The sequence below is a fragment of the Ptychodera flava genome, chromosome 13, assembly GCF_041260155.1.
Source record: "Ptychodera flava strain L36383 chromosome 13, AS_Pfla_20210202, whole genome shotgun sequence".
NCBI lineage: Eukaryota > Metazoa > Hemichordata > Enteropneusta > Ptychoderidae > Ptychodera > Ptychodera flava.
The window spans coordinates 21,382,369-21,403,468 of NC_091940.1; the positions used below are offsets into that span (position 1 = coordinate 21,382,369).

At 37.2% G+C, this 21,100-nt stretch overlaps 1 protein-coding gene across 1 annotated transcript; it reads right to left on the reverse strand.

Moving 5' to 3' along the window:
• On the reverse strand, window positions 1-10,258 carry LOC139147803 (monocarboxylate transporter 13-like). The gene is made up of 4 exons (XM_070719008.1): window positions 9,594-10,258; window positions 8,833-8,976; window positions 4,259-5,062; window positions 1-2,252 (listed from the first exon to the last, which is right to left on the reverse strand). The coding sequence occupies exons 1-4, from the start codon at window positions 9,841-9,843 to the stop codon at window positions 2,038-2,040; spliced, it is 1,413 nt and encodes a 470-aa protein (XP_070575109.1). The 5' UTR covers window positions 9,844-10,258; the 3' UTR covers window positions 1-2,037.
• Between the last annotated feature and the right edge of the window lie 10,842 nt (window positions 10,259-21,100).

The window sequence follows — 21,100 nt, forward strand, 5'->3', positions numbered from 1 at the left end:
AAAAGTAATAAAGTTTCCTACTTTTGAATCAGAGAGGGGGTCACTCTGGCCGCTGCACGGTGATATTACAATATACTTCTTCATTTAATATTCATTTAAAGAAGGTTGCAACAGAAAAACATACTTACTTTTCCAATTCATCACATTTATATAACACTAATAATAGATAATATAAAAGCGAGCCACAGATACTTTCTAGTAATTTCCCCGTTTTTATTTCCAAATGAAAGTTTTGTAAATATATTTCTTGAATAACAGGTGCACATTAGAAGAGTACAGCAATGGTACAGCTGTTAGTATGCCTATCTTCAGCCAAAACATGCAACCTGTCATTTCCGCTTTGCTGATTAAAGCGTAGACAGTAGAGAAACTACTGTCTATGATTAAAGCTACGTTAAGGCAGAGTTTGTTTACTTCCCGAGACAAGATGCTGGAAGAAAGTAAATATTAAACGTTTATCGGACGTTAGTGTACCGACTTCAGAGATCTAAAACATGTAGAGAAACCTCATTGTTCAATAAACAAGGCTCATCTGTACTATGTGAAGAAGTCTTACTTACTCTGGCACTTTTCCAATTTCAGATAACCCCTGGGTTTTGCCTGGTGTAAAAACTGTAAGTTCCCCACGCAAAGAACTGTTTGTTCATTTCAAATGTTCCTGAACCTATTACGGAGCCATATACCGTTTGGCCATAAATAATTGAGCTGAATGAGAGATGTTTACTGGAAGCCGTCGCTGTAATGCATAAACGTTATTCAAACACGTGTATTATCGACTTTACACACACTGAAAAAATAAAATTATAAAGCTAACAATCAAATGGCAATCAGAGTAACATTGACTGACTTTGGCACAGGTGCAATGAATTAAGGTAGCGGTAAAGGCTAGAGCGTCAGTTATAAACTTCAATAAAACTATTAAAATATAAAAGTAGTCAACATTCTCTGTGGAATAAAAAACTAGACATTTGGGGTCATAGCATTGCAGAGTTATAGCCCGTTGAAACTTCTGAAAAACTCATGACCAAATAAGAGGAAGTTGGGGAGTCCTTAGTGTATTAACTATGGTAGAGGTCCCCTAGCTTTCAAAAAAATGTTTGAAAAGGGAAAGTCACTTTTTACTGTTTTTCAGGATAGTTTGACAAGGCAGTGCTTGCATTCAGAATGCGTTGCTGCTATTATAAATGCATTTTTAGATTCTTTGAGTATCAAAGAGGTGTCAAAAGTGAGATTAACGAAAAAGACTGCCTGTGACTTCAAAAGAGGGGTGCAAATATGACTTGTTTTCAACATTTTTGACAGGATAACAGTTTTCCTACATAATTTTATACCAATTTAATCCAACCTTTAAAATGAGACATGGACATGGAATTTTTACAGTCTATTAACAAGGTTACAGATAAGATTTGTACGGCACTTTTTCCTGTATTTGAAGTACTTTTTGAAAAATCACATTTTGAAATTTCTAAGAATTTTTAATAATTTTTTGATATGTAAACCAATGTAAAATCATAAAAACAAATTTTATTTACAAATCCTGCCGTACAAATCTTACAATTAATAGTGTCAACATATTTATAACTAATTTGGTAATATTAATACTATCCAATTATTATTAAATTCAAATATGTAAAAAAAAATATGAAAAATTAAATTTTAATATTGACTGGTGTCATATTTCAAAATCATGGCTACAAATATACAGTTTTTATATTTTTGGAGAAAGTATTAACTAAGGGAGTTATCCTGAAAATTTGAACTAAATATCTTGATTCTAACACTTGAAACTTGACATTAACTCTGAGAAAAGAATTGGTGCAAAAATAGCCTTTACCGCTACCTTAAGTTGCCCATTGTCCTTGCCATGTAGAAGGTTCGGTTGAAATTCTGCATACATGTTTGGTTAGTACAGACTGAATAACAGACGATGTACAGGAAAAGAAACAAGTTTATACGAACATCTGAAATTTGAAGAATGTTCTAAAGTGTGCAGAAATAAAATTGCGGACAATAGCAACTGCAAACAGCACAGAACAATCAGGAATTCACACCAGTTTGTGTTGCCACCTCGGCGACACATACTTTGTCCAGGTCAAGGTTACCCAAGGTCTGTCTTGTAGTGCTCTCAGCTTTCCGTTGGCGTCTTGTTGTGTAAGGCTCTAATATGATTATCATCAACCCTCCAACAGTAATGAGACTTCCATAGAAATAAAACGAGTTGTTGTAGTCGGTAGTGACGTCATATATGTAACCTAAAGGACGCAAACAAGGAAAACAATTTTGCTAAGTCAGCTACGTAATCCTTCTCGCCTCCTCTTCATTCATCCCAGCAAGTAACAGATAGCACAGTACTGTAGATTTCCCTTAATTCATTATGATTTGTATCCTCGGAGATCCCTGAGTGAAGTCTACCATGTCTCCCATGTGTAGACAAATTCACAGACTATTTATAAAATTTTTGAAAACGTACGTTTATGCACACAATTCTTCTTAATTCTCATTTTGAATAATTTGGAAAATTATGCATAATTGAGAGAGGAGATAGCATTTTTGTAAAATTTGCCAGAGATTGTGTCATCAGCCATACAGAATAATGTGATGGAAAGTAGGGAGACTAGTTGCACCTGTTTTATGAAACAAAAGGATATTGATTTTTTGCAATGGAAGTGACAAAAGAAATTTGCATGCTAAGTTTTCTCAGAGAATGACCCCTTCAGTTCGTCACAACTTGCTGCCCAAAAAGCGTGGCATTTGTAGTACCTAAAGAATGTGACTTTTATGGTTGTTTAGTGGTTATTTTCAAACTTTCACTTAAATATCTAAACGTACTTTTACTAGATATTATTTAAAAATTATTCTTATGCTGCACATTCTGAGTGCTTACATGCAGGCCTGAAAAAGTTTTTAGAAAAGTAACCTTCAAGGATACAAATCAAAGAGAATTGTGGGTAATTCATTGTACTGTGGATAGTGGCGTGATCGTTACGTCACTTATATTTTCCCTGCTAAAAACAACATTAATCACTTTAATGCAAGGATTCACGACTCTTTGTTATATAAATTAAGTTTACTCTAGCGACATCGCGTTGCTTAAAAGGATAAAGTCGCCCATTTTTTCATGAGTTTTGTTTGATACGAGATACTATTTATGTTGCTTGACATTTTGAAAGATGCTGAATGAATGGGTGACCATGCATATATTCGAGCCTGGTTTTAGTCAAATTAAATGAAACCATCACGAAAATGAATTAATGGTCATGACCATCAATTCTTTCCCGTGTTGGTTTCATGTCGCGTGTCTAAAACCAGTGTTGAATATATGCATGGTCACCCATTCATTCAGTTATCTTTCAACATGTCAAACAATATAAACTACATTTGTCCTGATATCAATACACCATCGGCATGTTATCACACATCATTTGATGGTGGTCGCGATCGCGAGTGGTATGCCTCCCGTTCACGGCAACTTATGGAAAATCGGCCATTCTCGCATTGATTTCAGAAATTCAGTTGACTCATTTTCCAAGTATTGAAATTGACTTTCAAATCCGCTTTATCATGGAGGACATTGTTACTATTTTTTGCGAAACCTTCATGTCAGTCAGACTTCAATTTCGGTAGCGGGAGAAATACTCTCCGATGCTATTTCTCGAAATCTACCAGCCATATAGCAGGTAGATATAAAAGAAGTTCCAACACAACGAAATTAATGACATACAGACGCGTGTTCTAATGATGTACGGCGACTTGAGAAGAAATCGTATCTTACGCCTTTTTGAAAATACGGGCAAATATGTTCGACTGAAAAAAGTGCAGACTCTTACCTCGTGTTAGGAATGACCCAGACAATCGAAAAAGTTTTATCTCGATTTACTTACGAACATTTAATGTAAAATCGATTGTCAATGAACTCAGTTTTGACTCGGTTTGAATAGCTTTCGGTTGTCTGTAAAGTCATTCAGATAGTGTTCTGATCAATTTTCTCTTGAAAGTGAGGAAATCAGCTAAAATCGAAGTCACATTTGTGTCTTTCTGATAAACTCTACATTTACAGACGTGTTGAATGATAATTGATAATAATAATAATAATAAATATGATTGTATTCAAAATAGATCGGACATTTTTGTAATTCTAAATTTTCTTTAAAGTGATCCACAATGTTTGGGAGTAGACACCAAGAGGCTTTCTCAAGTACAAGTAGAATGGAATTAAAAACAGAGCATGAGACAATTTATTGTAGTTCCGATACTTTACCTCCACATGGCGGTCCAATCAATGATCCGATGGCGGCGAAAACTGACGCTATGCCAGCACCTGCTGTTAAGAAGTCAGGACCAACGATATCTAGGATTACTTGTGGCATCAGTCCGAAAAATGTGCCGACAGGAATTCCAAGAACGGATGCGTAGACCATGTAGGAGACGTAGGTCTTTGCCAAGGGACTTGCCAGGTTACACACCCCGGCAAAACACAAAGTGAGAGCGTACACTTTAACCGTTGACATGCACCTTTTCGTGAAATGTAGAATCACTGGAATCAAAAGTCTTCCGATTATTCCCGCCAAACCCATCACTGAGACAATCAAGGAAATATCTCCACCGCTTCCCAAATTTTTATCTTCTGCACGTGCCACAAGGTGTGCTGGTAGACCATTATAGCCCATTCCAATTGATATGGTGATAGCAAAATTAAACAGGACGAAGGTGGGGTACAGTTTAAATAGCCTCAAATCACAGATGTCTGCGGTGCGTGACAAGAGCAATTTTAAACCTTTGGATTCACCAGGTGTCTGTTCTGATTCATCACTTTTGCTATTTTCCTCTTCTGGAGCTCTGAACAAGGCGGCAGATATTCCCATCTGGGCATTCAAGGCGGAGAACACAATGACAGATCCTCTCCAGCCGTAGTTGTCGATCAATGCTTGCAACAACGGAGGGAAAATGAACACGGCCAGTCCAGCTCCGCATCCAGCAAGCACATTTGCAACTGCGATTTTTTTTCGTATGAAAAATGCAATGATGCCAACGCATGCAGGTGTGATAAGTGCATAACCGAACCCTAGTGGAAAGAAAATAGTTCAGTAAGAATGTATCATGGGAATGTGATGACGTTACAACATCCAATGCAAGAATCTAAATCTCGTTTTCGATCGAACAAAATAACATATTGGAGATAAGTATTAACCAGGACATGTCAGTGACACCATACATAATCTTATTATACACCTGGGTTACGTCGTACAGTAAGTTTCGGTATGAAAGGGCGCAGAGCGCAATAACTTTGACGCGGAGTAAAGTTGCTAAACAGCCTTTGCGAATCTCGCAAAGACGCTAAGAACTTTGGGAAATTTGGTGCGGAAAATAGCTAGCTATTTTTCACGCAAAAATGGCCAAAGTATGAAATGAAGACGTATGTTACAAACAGAGACAGCTATGTAATTTCATGGCACTTGCTGGGGTAAGTGTTTCTGAGTTTCATTAAGAATGAAATTCAGACATTCATGAAATAACTTTTGGCACGGACGTGTGAGTTGGTCCTGCGGGCCGCCCACCTTATTGACAGCGCTACTGTCAGGAAGAACGCGGGATCAAGTACCCGTCACTCGCTACTCACAAAATCGGACCAAGTGCAGATTTCTCTGAAAGATGAACTAGTGCAGTCTTAAATCGTACATGCACACAAACACTTACCCCCGCAAGGCCTATGAATTACCAGTTGTTCGCATTCATTTCACATTTCCTTTTTTTGTGCGTAATAATTAGAAATTATCATATACCTATGCCCTGTATTGTGTCTGTACTGAGTTCAGTGACATGATTTATCATGTTGATTTGCATGTCAAAAAAGTGATACGCCTTGTTGATTTGCATATGAAAGGAATGATCAGCGCGTCTTTCTTTTATTCAACTGAATATTTGCACATGAAAAAGTGATACGACCTGTTGATTTACATAACAAAGCCTGATACGGCCTGTTGATTTGCATACCGGACTACTTACATGGTGGCGCCCTAATCAAAACAAACCATCTATTGCCCGTCTATTATTTTGACTTTGACTACGATATCAAGTCCGATCTCAAAAAGTGGCAGGGTTTTGAAGCATTTGGAAATGCGGGGTATCTAAATAAAACACATGTGTCGATATCGGATTAACCTGCTAGTAGTGCTACCAATTTGAACAAATTAAAGAGCAGAGCATCACACCGTACGGGCACTGACAGATCGATGACAGACCAGCTGTTCCGTCCGTGCATAAGCACAGACGCGCAGACGACAAGTAAAAGTGCTATCGGACATGTCGGAGGACCGGCAAATTCAAAAGCACAACTTTCAAAAATATCATGTATTCATGGTAAATGCGTTCTGGAAAATAATACCAAACACAACACTTGCATGTACCGTACCGATTCGGTAGATATCCTACATGTTTGATGACAGAGTTCAAGCATTTCTCTGCTCAACCGTAAAATAATTGTCATTGAGCCAGCTGATAGATTACGTCAGACGCTAGTATATCAATCCGCCTTAGCAAGATGACGCAAACAAATGTAGTCCATCAAGAAAAACCACAGTGAAACGTATAATATTTTAATATACGAGATTGATTCATTCAATAACGTGGGCATAGGTATATGATAAAGAGGTTATCCCTCGATATCACCTCTTGGTGGGGTCGTATTGCTGCTCGTGCGGTTGTGGGCCGCATCACACTCGTCTTCGACACGTGTGATGCGGCCCACAACCACACTCGCAGCAATACGACCCCACCAAGAGGTGATATCAAGGGATAACCTCATATTGTGTTTTTCGGCACCAAATTTCCCTTTATTTCTGGTGACTTCGCGAGATTCACTAAGGATGTATTGGACGCTATTTGACCTTTGTTTTCATAACGCCTTTAAGTCAATACGAGGGAAAAAGAGAGGGTTTTACATTTGTTACGAAAAATATAATTCATATAGTCCCTATTTAAATATTTAGTGCTTCACGGAGTGATGGTCAGATCAAAACCTGTGAATGTGGGTGAAATTATGTTGCTTAACTGCACTTTCTACCACGTCACTGCGCCGCACTGGTTGAAGTTTCGTCCTGTGCACTTGGAGGACGCGCTGAGCGCGTTTCCAGACTTTTCGCGATCGCGCACGGCACTGAAAACGCTTCATCTTCGACTTTTTCTAGTAAAATTTGACTAAAAAAGGAGTATAATAAAACAAGGTTATTTACAAAATACCAGGATTTATGTCCTTGTACATCGTAGGCTTCGGTATTGTCCTGGACCCTCTGTGTCTCACCTTAACTGTACTGCCAGTGTGTACTCTGACATAAATTCCGGTATTTCGTGAATAACTTTACATAATAGATGTGGCAGTCTTACTGAGTAGCAGTCTAGACACATAATGACAATAATTCAACAGTAACTCCATCCAAGTAACACGCAGGTACGATCACATCGGGATAATTGAAAATGAAAGTTATGGAGCATTCGTTTTTAAGGGGAAGGGGGGGGGGGGGGTTGGAACTTAAGCTACAAATCAAATTCAAAAAGCGACCCCTTCCAAATTGAATTTCTAAAATTTAGCCCCCAATAGATCAATTGTAAAATGTGACCCCCACTCTTTCATCTGATTTGATTGATTAACCTTTTCACCCAATGGCCCTGGGGTGGAGTTGACATTTGGAAGTACCATGTGACAGGACTTCTGATTCTGAAAAGATCAAAGATTGTCCCCTGGGGGAAGAGTCGGTGTTTTTCAAAATGACGCTTCACGAAACATAGTGACCCTTCAAAAGTGTTCGGAGGAAAATGAATGACCCTTTCCAATTTTCTTGCCCAAAAAATGATATCTTAATTGACATGTAATTTCTCATTTGAGTTTCAAACGAATTTGACGTGGTATTATTGGAGTCCGGATGGCTATGATTATGATTATTTTTCAAAGAATGCTTTTTACCTTTACAAATAATAACTTGGGTGAAATTCCAATATCATATTTGATGGTCACATCTGCTCTTTCAGAGACCCTATTGTCATCAGTACATTATATCAATTGTCAAACATTTAATAAAAGCACAAATTTAGCAAGTTTTGTATTGTAAAAATATCATTCATAGTTTCTCCATAGACTACAATGTATAATGAATCATCATTTCGGTAAAATTCCAAAATCAAACTTCTTGGACACACATGCACTTGTAACCACCCTAGTCTAATTAAGTACATAAATATCAATAATTGAGCGTCTTTAAATGCACAGATTTGGGTAGTTTTGTATTTTAAAAAATATTCATAGTTTCCTCATAGACTACTATGTACAGTGAATCAATATTTCGGCGAAATTCCAAAAACAAATTTATGAACATCTACACGGTGCCAATATCTCATCTTATACTTATATACAGTCACTGGCACACCATTGTCCCCCGACTGGTGAATGAATAATTGACAGAAAATAGACTGGCTTACCATCCATCAGTCAAAATGGCTCATCAGAACCGAGTAGTAAGTTGAAAATCTATCGAACACCATTTTTCCAAAATTGGAGCTATTTTTCCCAGTTTTCAAAGAGTTATAAAAGTTATACCATGAACATGGCATGGCATGATACTTGTTTCTCTTGGTCAACTTGAAGATTTTAGTTTTTTAAACGAAATGCTCTTTTCTATTTGCCATAAGTCCATACAAACCTTCGTAAAATTTGACCTCACCAATCATTGATTTTAAAAATTGACCCCCTAAAAAGATTTTGTTCAAGTCAACCCCCTTTTTTCCACCGACCTCCTCCCTGTAAGAAAAAACGAAAGCTCCCTTATCCATAAAGACACCTACCAACTACAAGACCCAAACTGAAATAGAGGATTTCAATTTCATTGGCGAATGCACTCAAGAAGTAACCAGTCGACGAGATAATTGTTCCCAACATTACAGTCATTCTGAAGCCAATCTTCTTCACGCACACATTTGACAGTGGACCTGAGCGAGCGAACGAGAGAGAGAGAGAGAGAGAGAGAGAGAGAGAGAGAGAGAGAGAGAGAGAGAGAGATCATAAATTGTACGCTTTGATAGTTAACGTGTGCTATGTTACCTGATCATTCGAACAATATTTGTATTAAACAGCACAAGTCTTAGAAAATATTGCTTTTGAACTCGACCTGGCTTGAAATATTAATTTGCAAAACAAAATTTCGAATCATTCTTTTCACACTTCTTTGAATATCTTCTGCTTTTAACGATTCTTGCTCAAATTCGCGAACCACGTCTTGTTTTTCTAAAGGGTCAGGTAACGAGGTCAGAAAATAAAGGTGAGGGACACATTTTCAAAGAGCTTAATGGCGATGCCACATTGAATAACAGCATAGTTGTACCTATTTGTCCTCGAATGCTCCCTGTCCTTGGGATTTTTTTGAATTCTGTTATATGGATTGATGACTGGCCATTGTATTATTTTGTACAGGGGTATTTACATAAGATATTTTTAGGCTATTTTAGCTACATAGGATATTTTGTACCAATTCTATGTAAGGCTTACTAAAGAAATACTTTTAAAAATGGCGACCAGAATAATGGCAAAACAAGGCGCTATAACTTACCTAAGAGAAATTGAACAGAGATGAGAAATGCTAGTATCCATGAGGTACGGGCCGAACTCTCTCCGAAATGCCTTTGAACAACAACAAACAGCGGGCCTATGGCTTGGCTGACGCCAAATACGAACAGATTGCATACGTGAGAGCCAAGAACAACCAACCATCCAATACAGCCACCGTCTCTGGTCTGGCCATCGGAAGCGGGACCTTCCGCATCGGTCGCCACGTTTCCTGTTGATAGTGAAGCCTCCATGCCCGGGGGGTCACTTCCATTACTTGCCTATATGTATACGTGCCGCCCAATGGGGTGGGTATTTCAGCAACTTGGTCTAAAATGGGGGTATCAATTCCACTGTAAACCAAGGTCTAAAATGGGGTTGATTTTTGAGTGCCACACAAGAACAAATTTCAACCGTCTGTTCCCGTCTCGCTCGCAGGGTTCTGAGCTGCACTTTATAAGCATCGATATCTTTTTCTGTGGCAGGGGAACCATTAAAGAGACCCCCTGGCTTACGCCAAAGTAAATATCGACTTGGTTGTCAAACACTGTCACTGATTGGTCAGAACTCCATATATGGAAGATTTTTGCCCAATAGAAAATACCCAAACAAAGTGGCTCCTAGTATTGATCATGACAGACAGGTCAACCATGGCCACATTAAGTAGTGTTGCTTTACCGATAAACAGCGAGGTTTGTTGTGAATTGCAATTTCAAAAAACCCACTAGTTAGACTGTAACTGCAGATAATTGATAATTTGTAGAAGCTTGACCAAAATTCGGTGAGGGTGAAAGACAAAATTTTCTTTCATCAAATTTTTTTGGTATTTCCTTTTGGAAATCATGGTTTGGCCAGCAACAACATAGTCCTAAACGCGGTACAGTGGTAGGCTTTGCCGGGGCAAATACTTGCTTTTTCCATTTTAAAAATTTTGACGCTTTGACTTTTGACCTGGGTCAAAGGTCATAAAGGTCTAAAATGGGGTCCTAAAATAACGGGATGTTAGGTCTAAAATGGGCCCTTGGTTTTATACCTGCGGCCGCACACCCCTACCACTTCTCTGAACAGGTACCCCCCCCCGGGCCTCCATGTCGCAGACAAACAATCAAGTGACAACTTTGGCCTTCAATCGCATGATATCAGTCCCCATTTGTACATAGTATCCGTGTGCATCAAAATTGTCCACACAGTGAAAAATGTGGTACTGCCGGAAACCGTCCCTTTAATTATGTATATAGGTCAAGCTTTGTGTACAACCGTCCGAGAATGAAATTCGTCGGTACACCAACCTTGTATCAGGGTAAACCGAAGGACTACGAACGACTACGACGGACTACGAAGGACTGTATTCCTGAATACAGAACGATGAGAACGGTATATTCAGTGCAGAATTGAGTGAAAGAAAGCCTAGTGAATGAAGATTAGGATGGTGACTGTAGATGTGAACTGAATGTGCTCATGTGTTATACAACAGGTTCATTAATAGTAGTACGCTTCACAGAACAATTATATCACTATATGTAGCAGGTTTTTCTCGAGGGTCTATGGTTTTATCAACTTCTCACAGTACTCTAAGAGTTAAATCACTATTTACAAAACTTTATTGAATATGCAAATGAGCTGTTAATTATATTGACACTGCTCAATGCTTCATGGGACAATTAGATATCCATCAGATCAACATTTGTAATGCTGTAATTTTAGAGTAATATCACCAATTACAAAATTCATTAAATATGCAAATGAGCCCTTAATTAACTTGACACTGTTCAATGTTTCTAACATTACGGAAAGGCTACGCTAATTCATGTACCTTGCTAAACCCGACCAGCTCTTTGTCGGTCTCGGGTATTAAATATTGACGTTTGATCTACTAATCTGTGTACACTTGATCAGTCCTAATCAAGATATTGTGGGATACGAACTGATGCCTGTGACTAATCACTCATGCAAAAGCTTGCACAGAGAACTATACACCCTGGGTTGGGCAGAAAATTGGCCTAAATGATATAAAAATAAGTCATCTTTCTTAAAATAATTGTGTATTATTAATCAATGGCAATTATAGGGAATATAGCATGATGATAATTTTGATGTATGATAATCTTCACACTCTGGTGATCGACCTCTTCACTGCGCATAGTTATACATATTTGACCTTTGACCACTTGTAATTCAGCTTCAAATACAACAGCATGGGCAGCCAGTTACCAAGTGTGTCTTAACAGAAGGCACACTCACTTATACTCTTCGCAAAATATTGTTTAGTCTCCCTTACAACGCATTTATTGCTAGTGTTTTCGTCAACTATACCAGTATGGCCACTTTCACATATACTTACGAGGGGAAATGATCGAGGCAATCGATCATGCTTATCGATGGCAGGTTGCTCGAGTTTTGGACCTAACAAATGACAGAAGAGATATTTATGTAACGTTTCCTGGCTGGAGCAACAAGTTAAACCTTGCGCTTTCTCCAGACATGGTTCTACAAACAACCATTGCAGTATTTCCGACAGTAAGTATATATTTCTGTATTTTTTGTATTTTCGTGTTGATTTATCTGACACCAACATGTGGATGGGACATTCACTCGACCCCAGCTGACTAAAGCTGACCCTGACAATAGTATTAGTAGCCTGCTTTGTGACTGTAATCACATCAAACCTTGCCTGGTAGGATTGTGCATGTTTACAAAGATACACGGCTGGTTAGTAAATGTAGTAAGTATTGAAATGCAAAATTGCCTACAGTTTTCGCCTAGTGTGTTGATCCTAAGCATTGATGTTTGACTAGTTATGTAATCAGTGTGGCAATGTTGAATTTTGCGCCTAGCGGTTGCAGTTTGCCTTTCAAAACTCATATACTGGTTATTTTAATCACAGTATTCTTGACCTAAGTAGAAAACCTTCATCCCCAAACTGACTGCCGTAAGTGTAGTGACAATGTAAAGAATGTGTTGGCAATCTTATTTATTCAATGGTAGTTTGACGTTCAACAGTGGGCTAGTACCATTTTCTTAGAGGCTGGAGGTGGTTAAAATTTCTGGGAGGGGATGTGTTTAATTTCATATAAGCTTATTTCTAACTGGTATGATTCAATTTACTATAAATTACTTTGAGTCACCTCTTTTTTTTTTTTGGGGGGGGGCGTTATTATTGCATAATTAGTCATTCTCATCAAACATTACAATATTTCATCATAAATTTTTACCTTTTATGCTATACCTATATATCTTAGTGGAACTGCACCAGCCCTCGCTAAGTTGACCTGAAAACTTTTGTCTTGATGAAACAAACATATACACTACCTGTATACATGAAGAGCATACTTGTCGGAGCAATATGTACTGGTGGCAAGTTTTTCAGACCCGACATGTAGAGTACTAGACTTGCTTGTTGATAGAATGACCCAGAACATCACTCCATATTAATCTCTGTGTTTGATATTTATGAAAATAAACACCTATAGTACTTGCAATACTGGCTTACATACTGTATGACCGTACAATTCTAATTGTTTATGATCAATAACAATTTCTGTACACTTTACAATTTGCAGTTACTGCGGAGCAACTGACCCAAAAGAAAGCATCTGATGTTTTTCCAAGCACAGAGCTGTATGGAAGAACATTGCAAATCAGTTTCCTGAGGTCACAGAGGTCATCCAAGATGGTCTAATCTTGGAGGCAGTAATCAATGAAAATGGCACAGTGATCAAGTGTGGCAAGCTCTACACTACGGTAGGAATTACATTCCATGTAATAGTATCAAGACCGGGAAAGATGACCCTTCCTGTTCTGGATAACGTCTACCATCACAACTCCAGAGTCAACAGTTGCTTTATCATCATACAACTGCTAACAGCAAACACAATATTGCTGCGGAAATCAAGAAAGATGAATGGAAGAATGTAATAGCAGCTTTGCAAGTAGAAACTGATAAAAACTTCTCCATATTTGTTAGGAGTTCATGCATCTTAAAAAAAGTACAATATGGATAGCTCTCCAATGTACAAGAAAAACATTTCAAATATAAGTTTTAAATGATTGAGTGGTATGATAGCAAAAAAGGAACAATTCAGTTATGGTAGCAACATGGAAGCACACACCTTTTCAAAATTTGACAATTTTATCACGCCAATGTTTCTGTACAATATAAAAGACATGCTTTGTGTGCTTACCAGTTATGTTGCCTACACTGTTTTAACTTGATAGCACTAAGTAATATAGCGAGATTGTACTATGCAGTCTGCTTCTATTTCAAAGTATTATTTACTCTTGTTTGTGCAATTTATCTCAGGTTTTAAATCTAAGGTTTTGTTTCTTCGTTCATTGTTCAGTGTGCTTTTTGGGAGTGTTACAGGGTGTGTTGTATTTTGTAACACTTCATTATTTTTCATATCCATTTTAGGATGTATTTTTAATATTATTTGTTGAACATTAATGATCAACATTGTCATTACTATTTTGTCTAACATGTTTGCATTGTATTTCTACATCATCATCACCAAACATGTTCTTACATTTATTTTCCTGATTTTAATTTTGATACCTAAGGCTAGAAGACTGCTGTAATTTTGCTATCTTTTCAGCAGTTCTGATGTAGGTGTAGATTGGTTGAGGTTTAGTGGCTTTTGTAGTCTAAAAGTTAGTTCTATTTTCCTATATTGTCAAAGTCCCAATTTTTTAACTTGATCAACGTCTTCTGCGTAAAATTTACAGATTTTGAATGTACAATTAAAGTGATTCACATTCACAGCTTAGTGCTATCAAGGTAAACCACCTAAATTTTGTTCTCAGCATTTTCAGTGCTTAACAATCAGCTACCTCTTTCTTAACTCAGGATTTTCAATGCTTGACACTAAAAAATGCCTCCCTTTTTAACTCGGCATTTTTAATATGTAACAACTGATATGCTGTCTTTTGTACTCTTCTTTGTCAGTACATAACAAGCAACAAGCTGTTCCTTTGTTTAACTGAAGATTTTCAGTGGTTAACATAAAATTACCTTTTACTCAGCATTTTCAGTATTTAACAACTGACAAACTGCCATTTTTGTACTCTGAATATTCAGTATTTAACAACCAAAACTCTATCGCTATTTTGGATTCAGGATTTTCAGTACTCAAGTCAAATTTTGCAACAATTTCAAAGTTGCATGTTTTAATGAATTGAAATAAACATGGCTTAAAATGAAGCACATGCTTGGTCTTTTGTTGCACGGAGAATGTGTTGATTGGTATTCTCACTGTGAAAGGAGAACCTAAGCAGTAGTTCTTTTGTCATACTGAAAAGATTGATTTAGGAGATCACTGTCCCTCCACTACATCTCTAGTGACACAATGGCACACCAGTGTACAGGATGTGAGTGAGTCACAGATAATCACCTTGAAAATAGTCCGGTCCTTGAGAGAACTGTGTACTCTATAGATAGTGTAGATGACCACTATCAAGATATGAGATATAATCCCCTGATAATTTGCTGATATCCGAGCGCTGAAAAGCAGGCACAGTTTTTAATGTAGCCTTTCCGTCATGAGTATAATAGCACAATTAAATATTTATCAGATCAATATCTGTAGCAGGTTTCATCAAATTTGGTGCCGTAATTTCAGAGTTATATACCTAATTACAAAGTTTATTAAATATGCAAATGAACCCTTAATTAACTTCACACTACTAAATGCTTTACAACACAGTCAGATATCTGTCAGATCAGAATATGCAGCAGTTTTCATCACATTTAATGCAGTTATGTCGGAGTTATATGACTAATTATAAACTTCATAAAATATGCAAATGAGCTATTTATTAACTTCACATTGCCAAATGTTTCTCAGTACTATTAGATATTTATCAGATCAATATCTGTACCAGATTTCACTGATTTGGGTGCCGTACTTTCAGAGTTATATACCTAATTACAAAGTTCATGAAATATGCAAATTAACCCTTAATTAACGCCACACGAAAAAAGGCTTTACACCACAGTTAGATATCAGTCGGATCAGTACCTGCAGCAGATTTCATCACATTTGGTGCAGTTATATAGGAGTTATATGACTTATTACAAAACTTCATAATATATGCAAATGAGCTATTTATTTACCTGACACTGCCCAATGCTTCTAAGAATAATTATCTATATATATATATATATATATGTATATATATATATATATATATATATATATATATATATATATATATATTATATATATATATATATATTATTATATCTTTATTTCGGACTTGAGCGTCCATATAAAAGTCAAATTAGGCAATAGTATGAAAATTCAGTTACAAAATTAAATTATGCTTGAAAAGATACTTTATATATATATATATATATATATATATATATATATATATATATATATATATATATATATATATATATATATATATATATATAAGATCAATATTTGTTGCACGTGTCATCAAGTTTGGTGCAGGAGTTATATCACTTTGTTTTGTTACACGATGACTGAAAAACGCTTGAACAGATTCAAGTAAGATTTGGTAGACAGGTACCATATGCTACTTGCAAGAAGTGATTATATTTTGGTTAGTGTGGCTTGCATATTAATGAAGTATTGCAATGTTATTTTTGTTCGTATCATGGTTTTCCTATGGAGACAGTAATGTCAGTGTCGTCATATATAAAGAAATGCTGCACAAAATTTCATGAAAGTTTTCACAGATAACAATCTCAGGAGATTATGATGATACTGTGAGTGTCATGTCAATTATCTGCTCATTTGTATATTTAATGAACTTTTGTAATTAGTGAAATAACTCTGAAATTCCTGCACCAAATTTGATTTATACATGCAATAAATGTTGATATGATATCTAATTGTACTTAGAAGCATTGGGCAGTGTCAAGTTAATAAATAGCTCATTTGCATATTTTATGAAGTTTTGTAATTAGTCATAAATCTTATTCCTGGCTAAATTAAACCAAAATACAAGACATATGTGACTTAGATGGTACGCACAATTGACAATTCGGTAAGGTTAAAACATTCCATTAAATAAACGTTTTAATCTTTGAAAGTTTTGGTGTAATAATGGCAAATTTGGTGAAAAATGAATAATTCCACTTAGTCACACATTTTTACATTTAAATTAGTCTTTACTGTTCAAGGTTTTACTTTTGTGTTATTTTGCCATGAGAATGTGAACGTTTAGAAAATCAAGCATGTTGACCTCATCTTTTTTCTTTAATATTTGATTTTTTTTCATATGCCAGAATTCAAAAATCCCTGGTTACTTTCAAGTCTCCTGGTCTTCCATGTGTTGTGCTCCGGCCTGATCTTGTGTACAATTACGTTTCACTGTCATGAGCGTCATTTGACCCAAACTCTTATTCAACTACATCAAAGTCAGAGCTATCTCTGTCACTACCGGTATGCAGCGACAGTGACCTGTAGCAAGGCAGTAGCAGTATTAACTTGATAATTTTGTCAATATTTTTGTTTAGCTTATACAACTCCGTCCTTGTTCTAGTCCCTGCAACGTGTTGAACTGAGCCGTATTCAGCTTGCCAATACAGCCTGTGTATGTGTACTGAGCATTTGTATCGTTGACAAGTGACTTTCAGTCTTGACTCCAATTGAATTATCACCCACTATTTATATATACAGGCTAATTGTGTATTTCAACATGCTGTAGTGAGACAGCAAGAAGCTGTATTTGATATATTGCTTATAAATATTGAAAGAAAAATTATCAAGAGTCGCAGCTTCTGTCCTGTTACTATGCCCGCTTGTTTCCTTTATGAAAAATCATAAATGTTTCGAGATAATCATGAAAGGTGACAAAATGTGGTTCTAGACTTTGTTTAATTATTACTAACGTGAGAACAATTCGGTGACTTCTGCCGCCTGCGCCGCCATGGGGCGGCCGGAAGAGAGCCCCTCAGAGCAGTCTTGGTAACCGAGACTAACCAAATCTTAGAATCGGAACTTGTAAAAAAAGTTAAAGTGAACCAAAACATTTCAGGTCCCCCTATAGGCAGAGCATAACTACCCCCAAAATTTTCGATTGCCCCGGAATTCCTCCAGTCCCCCTTACCTTTTTTGCTCACGTGTTTACACACGTGAGCATATGTCGCAGCGATGTCTGTCAGTCTGTCTGTCTGTCTGTCTGTCTGTCTGTCCGTCCGTGTGTCTGTCTGTCTGTCTGTTGGTCCGATATCTCAAAAACGGCTTATCAGATCAGAATCAAATCTGGTACATATATTCAGTTAGCAAATGGCAAGAACTAATTAGTTTTTGGTGGGTGTGGCTTGCATACTTTTTGCTCTTTTGCATAATTAATGATTTTAGAAAAAAACATATATATTAAAAATGACTACACACAATTTGATGAGATTTGCTACAAATGGTGATCACACCAAGATATATCAGCAGTGGGAACCATTAAGGGGTGACATGAGAGATAAATGCTAATTTGCATATTTAATGAACTTTCCTAACTAGGGATATATGTCTGATTTGCCTCGATCAAAGTTAACCAAACTTGGTATGTATATTAAAGATACTATGATTTAACATTATTGAAAGTCATTAAGCGTTTTAACTTCAGCCAATTCCTGATTTGCATATTTCATGAACTTTGTTAATTAGGAATATATATTTGAAATGACTGGACCAAAGTTGATGAAACTTGCTACATGTATTGAAGCCACTATGATACAACATTTTTGAAAGTCATTAAGCATTTTTACTTCAGCCAATTCCGAATTTGCATATTTAATGAACTTTCCCAATTAGGGATATATATCTGAATTAACTTGATTCTAGTTGTTGAAATTTGCCATATTCACTGTGAAGGTCGAAGGACATAGACTGAAAGATCCGTCGCTCGAGGGCGCTCTCTACGCTCAAGAAAGGGAGCGTTGGGAGCGCCCTCAATCGATGGATCTTTCAGGAGCATGTTCACAACTATATGAAGGACCATGTCCACGACAAAGTGTCCTTCCTTTTAGTTTTTGCTGGAACCATAAATAAACATTATGTATAGGCTACGACCAAGCATTTGAGCGAAAACGAACACCTGTCTTGCTAGGAATGGGACCGCGGTGCCTTTCTAGCATATTTATGCATGAACTTTTTAGCATGAACTGTCAAGGACAAGGTCGTATGTTTTTTCTTTGCAATGGGTTTCTTGACTCCATGAACTGAGATGCGTGCACGTAACGTTTACATCGAATTTTGACGAAAATGTGTCATTCATAATGAACGACATACGCACATTTGCCGCGTGTTCAAGAGCATTGCTAAGGCAGGATATTGTGGAATAGACTGGCAAAAACGTCTAATTAATGATCGATTGACACTTGATGCCATTCCCAGGACTGTAATTAAACCATAGACCTTCACAGAAGTTTGTGTTTAATAACTTGAAAATGTAAGTTCTTCGTTGGAACCGACAAAGTGAAAGAAGACAATATTTACATCCCACGTTTGCCAAAGGAAACCATTGAGTTCACTGAGGACTCTATGCTGGGTTTATGTTGCAATGTAAATTGATACGTGTACAATCCTCATTTTACACAAGGTCAGTCGGTAGTTTGATCTTTTCAAAGCCATTGTTATGAGACTGGACACAATACGAAGTCAGACTGGTATTGCCACTGTGTTTTTGTAACAACAGGCCCTGTAGACTGATTATGTTCCCTATTCGATGAGATTTAATGCACAGCATAAAACCGCGGCAGCTGCTCTGTGATGGAGAACCACCAACACCGACGTGGTGGTCCGTTTCGAATTCTCCATGTTCGCTGGTCGAATGTGAGTGAAAATCGAAAACCACCAGGTGGATGTTGTTCTTTTGCAAACAATCCTCGGCGGACAATTGCGGCATGGTATCCTTGTTTATCACGAACACCAAATAATGCAAAAGTGTTCACATTAACAAATCAGGAAATTTGAATCACAAAACAATTTCGTCATCAATGGTTGCAGAATCGGAATATCATTATGTCAAAATAAATCTAACTTATGGCAGATAATGATGCGAAACTCCCCAGGTTAATGAATTAGTGTTCGAATAAGACTTCAAAAAATATTCTACGTCAATTAAACGTGTAAAAACATTATATGCAATATTGTAAATTGTGAAAGGAACGAAACAAGAGTATCGAAGGCAAGAAGAATATTTAGCTACGCGCACATTGGACCGTCGCTGTACGGTATGACAAAATATCGAACTTTCGTGCACATACGAAACGTATTGAAACACGTTTTTCGCGTGATGCAGTTTCCCAAATTTACAATGACGTCTTGACTTAACCATGGAAACGGATTTGCCAGTGCAAAATATGGCACGTATCATTGATAATTACACGACACCACAGGCGATTTTAACGATTGCACTCCCCTTCTTCTTCCTCTTTCATGACTCAAACATCGTTCACGCATATGCACATTTAGCGGTCGTCGTCAATCAAAGAGACCTGATGATAGTTGCCATCTCGGTCTTATGACAAAATCTACGGCACCATGCTGGTTTTGCAAAATTGGGTCACGATGCTGGCCGTGACAGTGCGTCTTTGCAAGGAAGCTGGTCTCCCTGACTTTCAAACGATACGCCAGTTAACAGTGACTCTCATAAAAATATCAGACGACCTGATCGAGTAAGGCTTCCATTGCAAATGGACGACTGAGTCAATGTGTACAAAATGACAGTGGTACAAAACCGCAAACGTATCAAAAATTGCCCCTTTGCTTTGATGATTCAATGACCTCTAGACAAAATGGATTTTCTCCTTTGTCGATTTGCTTTCCTGCGACAAAATAAACATTGCCAAAATGTAAGGGAAAACTGCTATCCCTATCTTTGCGAAAGTACCCATAATTAATATTTCATTTCAGTATGCATGATGAGAGTCGAGCACTAACTTGATTGTTTTTTGTACAGACTGTAAAATGTTTCACTGAAAGTGTAATCTTGTCTGGCTGCAGGCAGACTTGATATTGTGCACAGTTGACTACTATATTCCAGCATATTTTAAGAAGTCAAGCAACACAAACTACTTTTCGTATCATTCACGGAAAAGCTCAAAAAAGAGCGACTTTGCCCCTCTAATATAACAATCATATGATCAAGTTTGAATAGGACTGCAATTATCCTGTGGTAGTTCTAACCCCCTCCCCAAGTAATTTTCAAACTAGCGCTGGTAATTCTCGAAATACAAAGGACTCTATTATCTACCTGTGCGAGCTGGTTGTTCTCCGTTGAGTAAACGTGTTTTCGTTTGAACAGTGTGACGACATAATTTCAAACATGTTTACAATTCAAAGTTCATTCACCTGTGCTTACACAAAACACGGGGCCGACTCGCAGCGATTTCGAAGCTGTTATCCAATTGGTTGGCAGAATCTTACCGTTATAATGAAATAATACAAATAAACTCCCTAAGTTGCTGTGAATAGTGACAATCGACCAATCAGACATAACCTTGCAAACACGCTGCGAGTCAGCCGCACAAAACACGTAGGA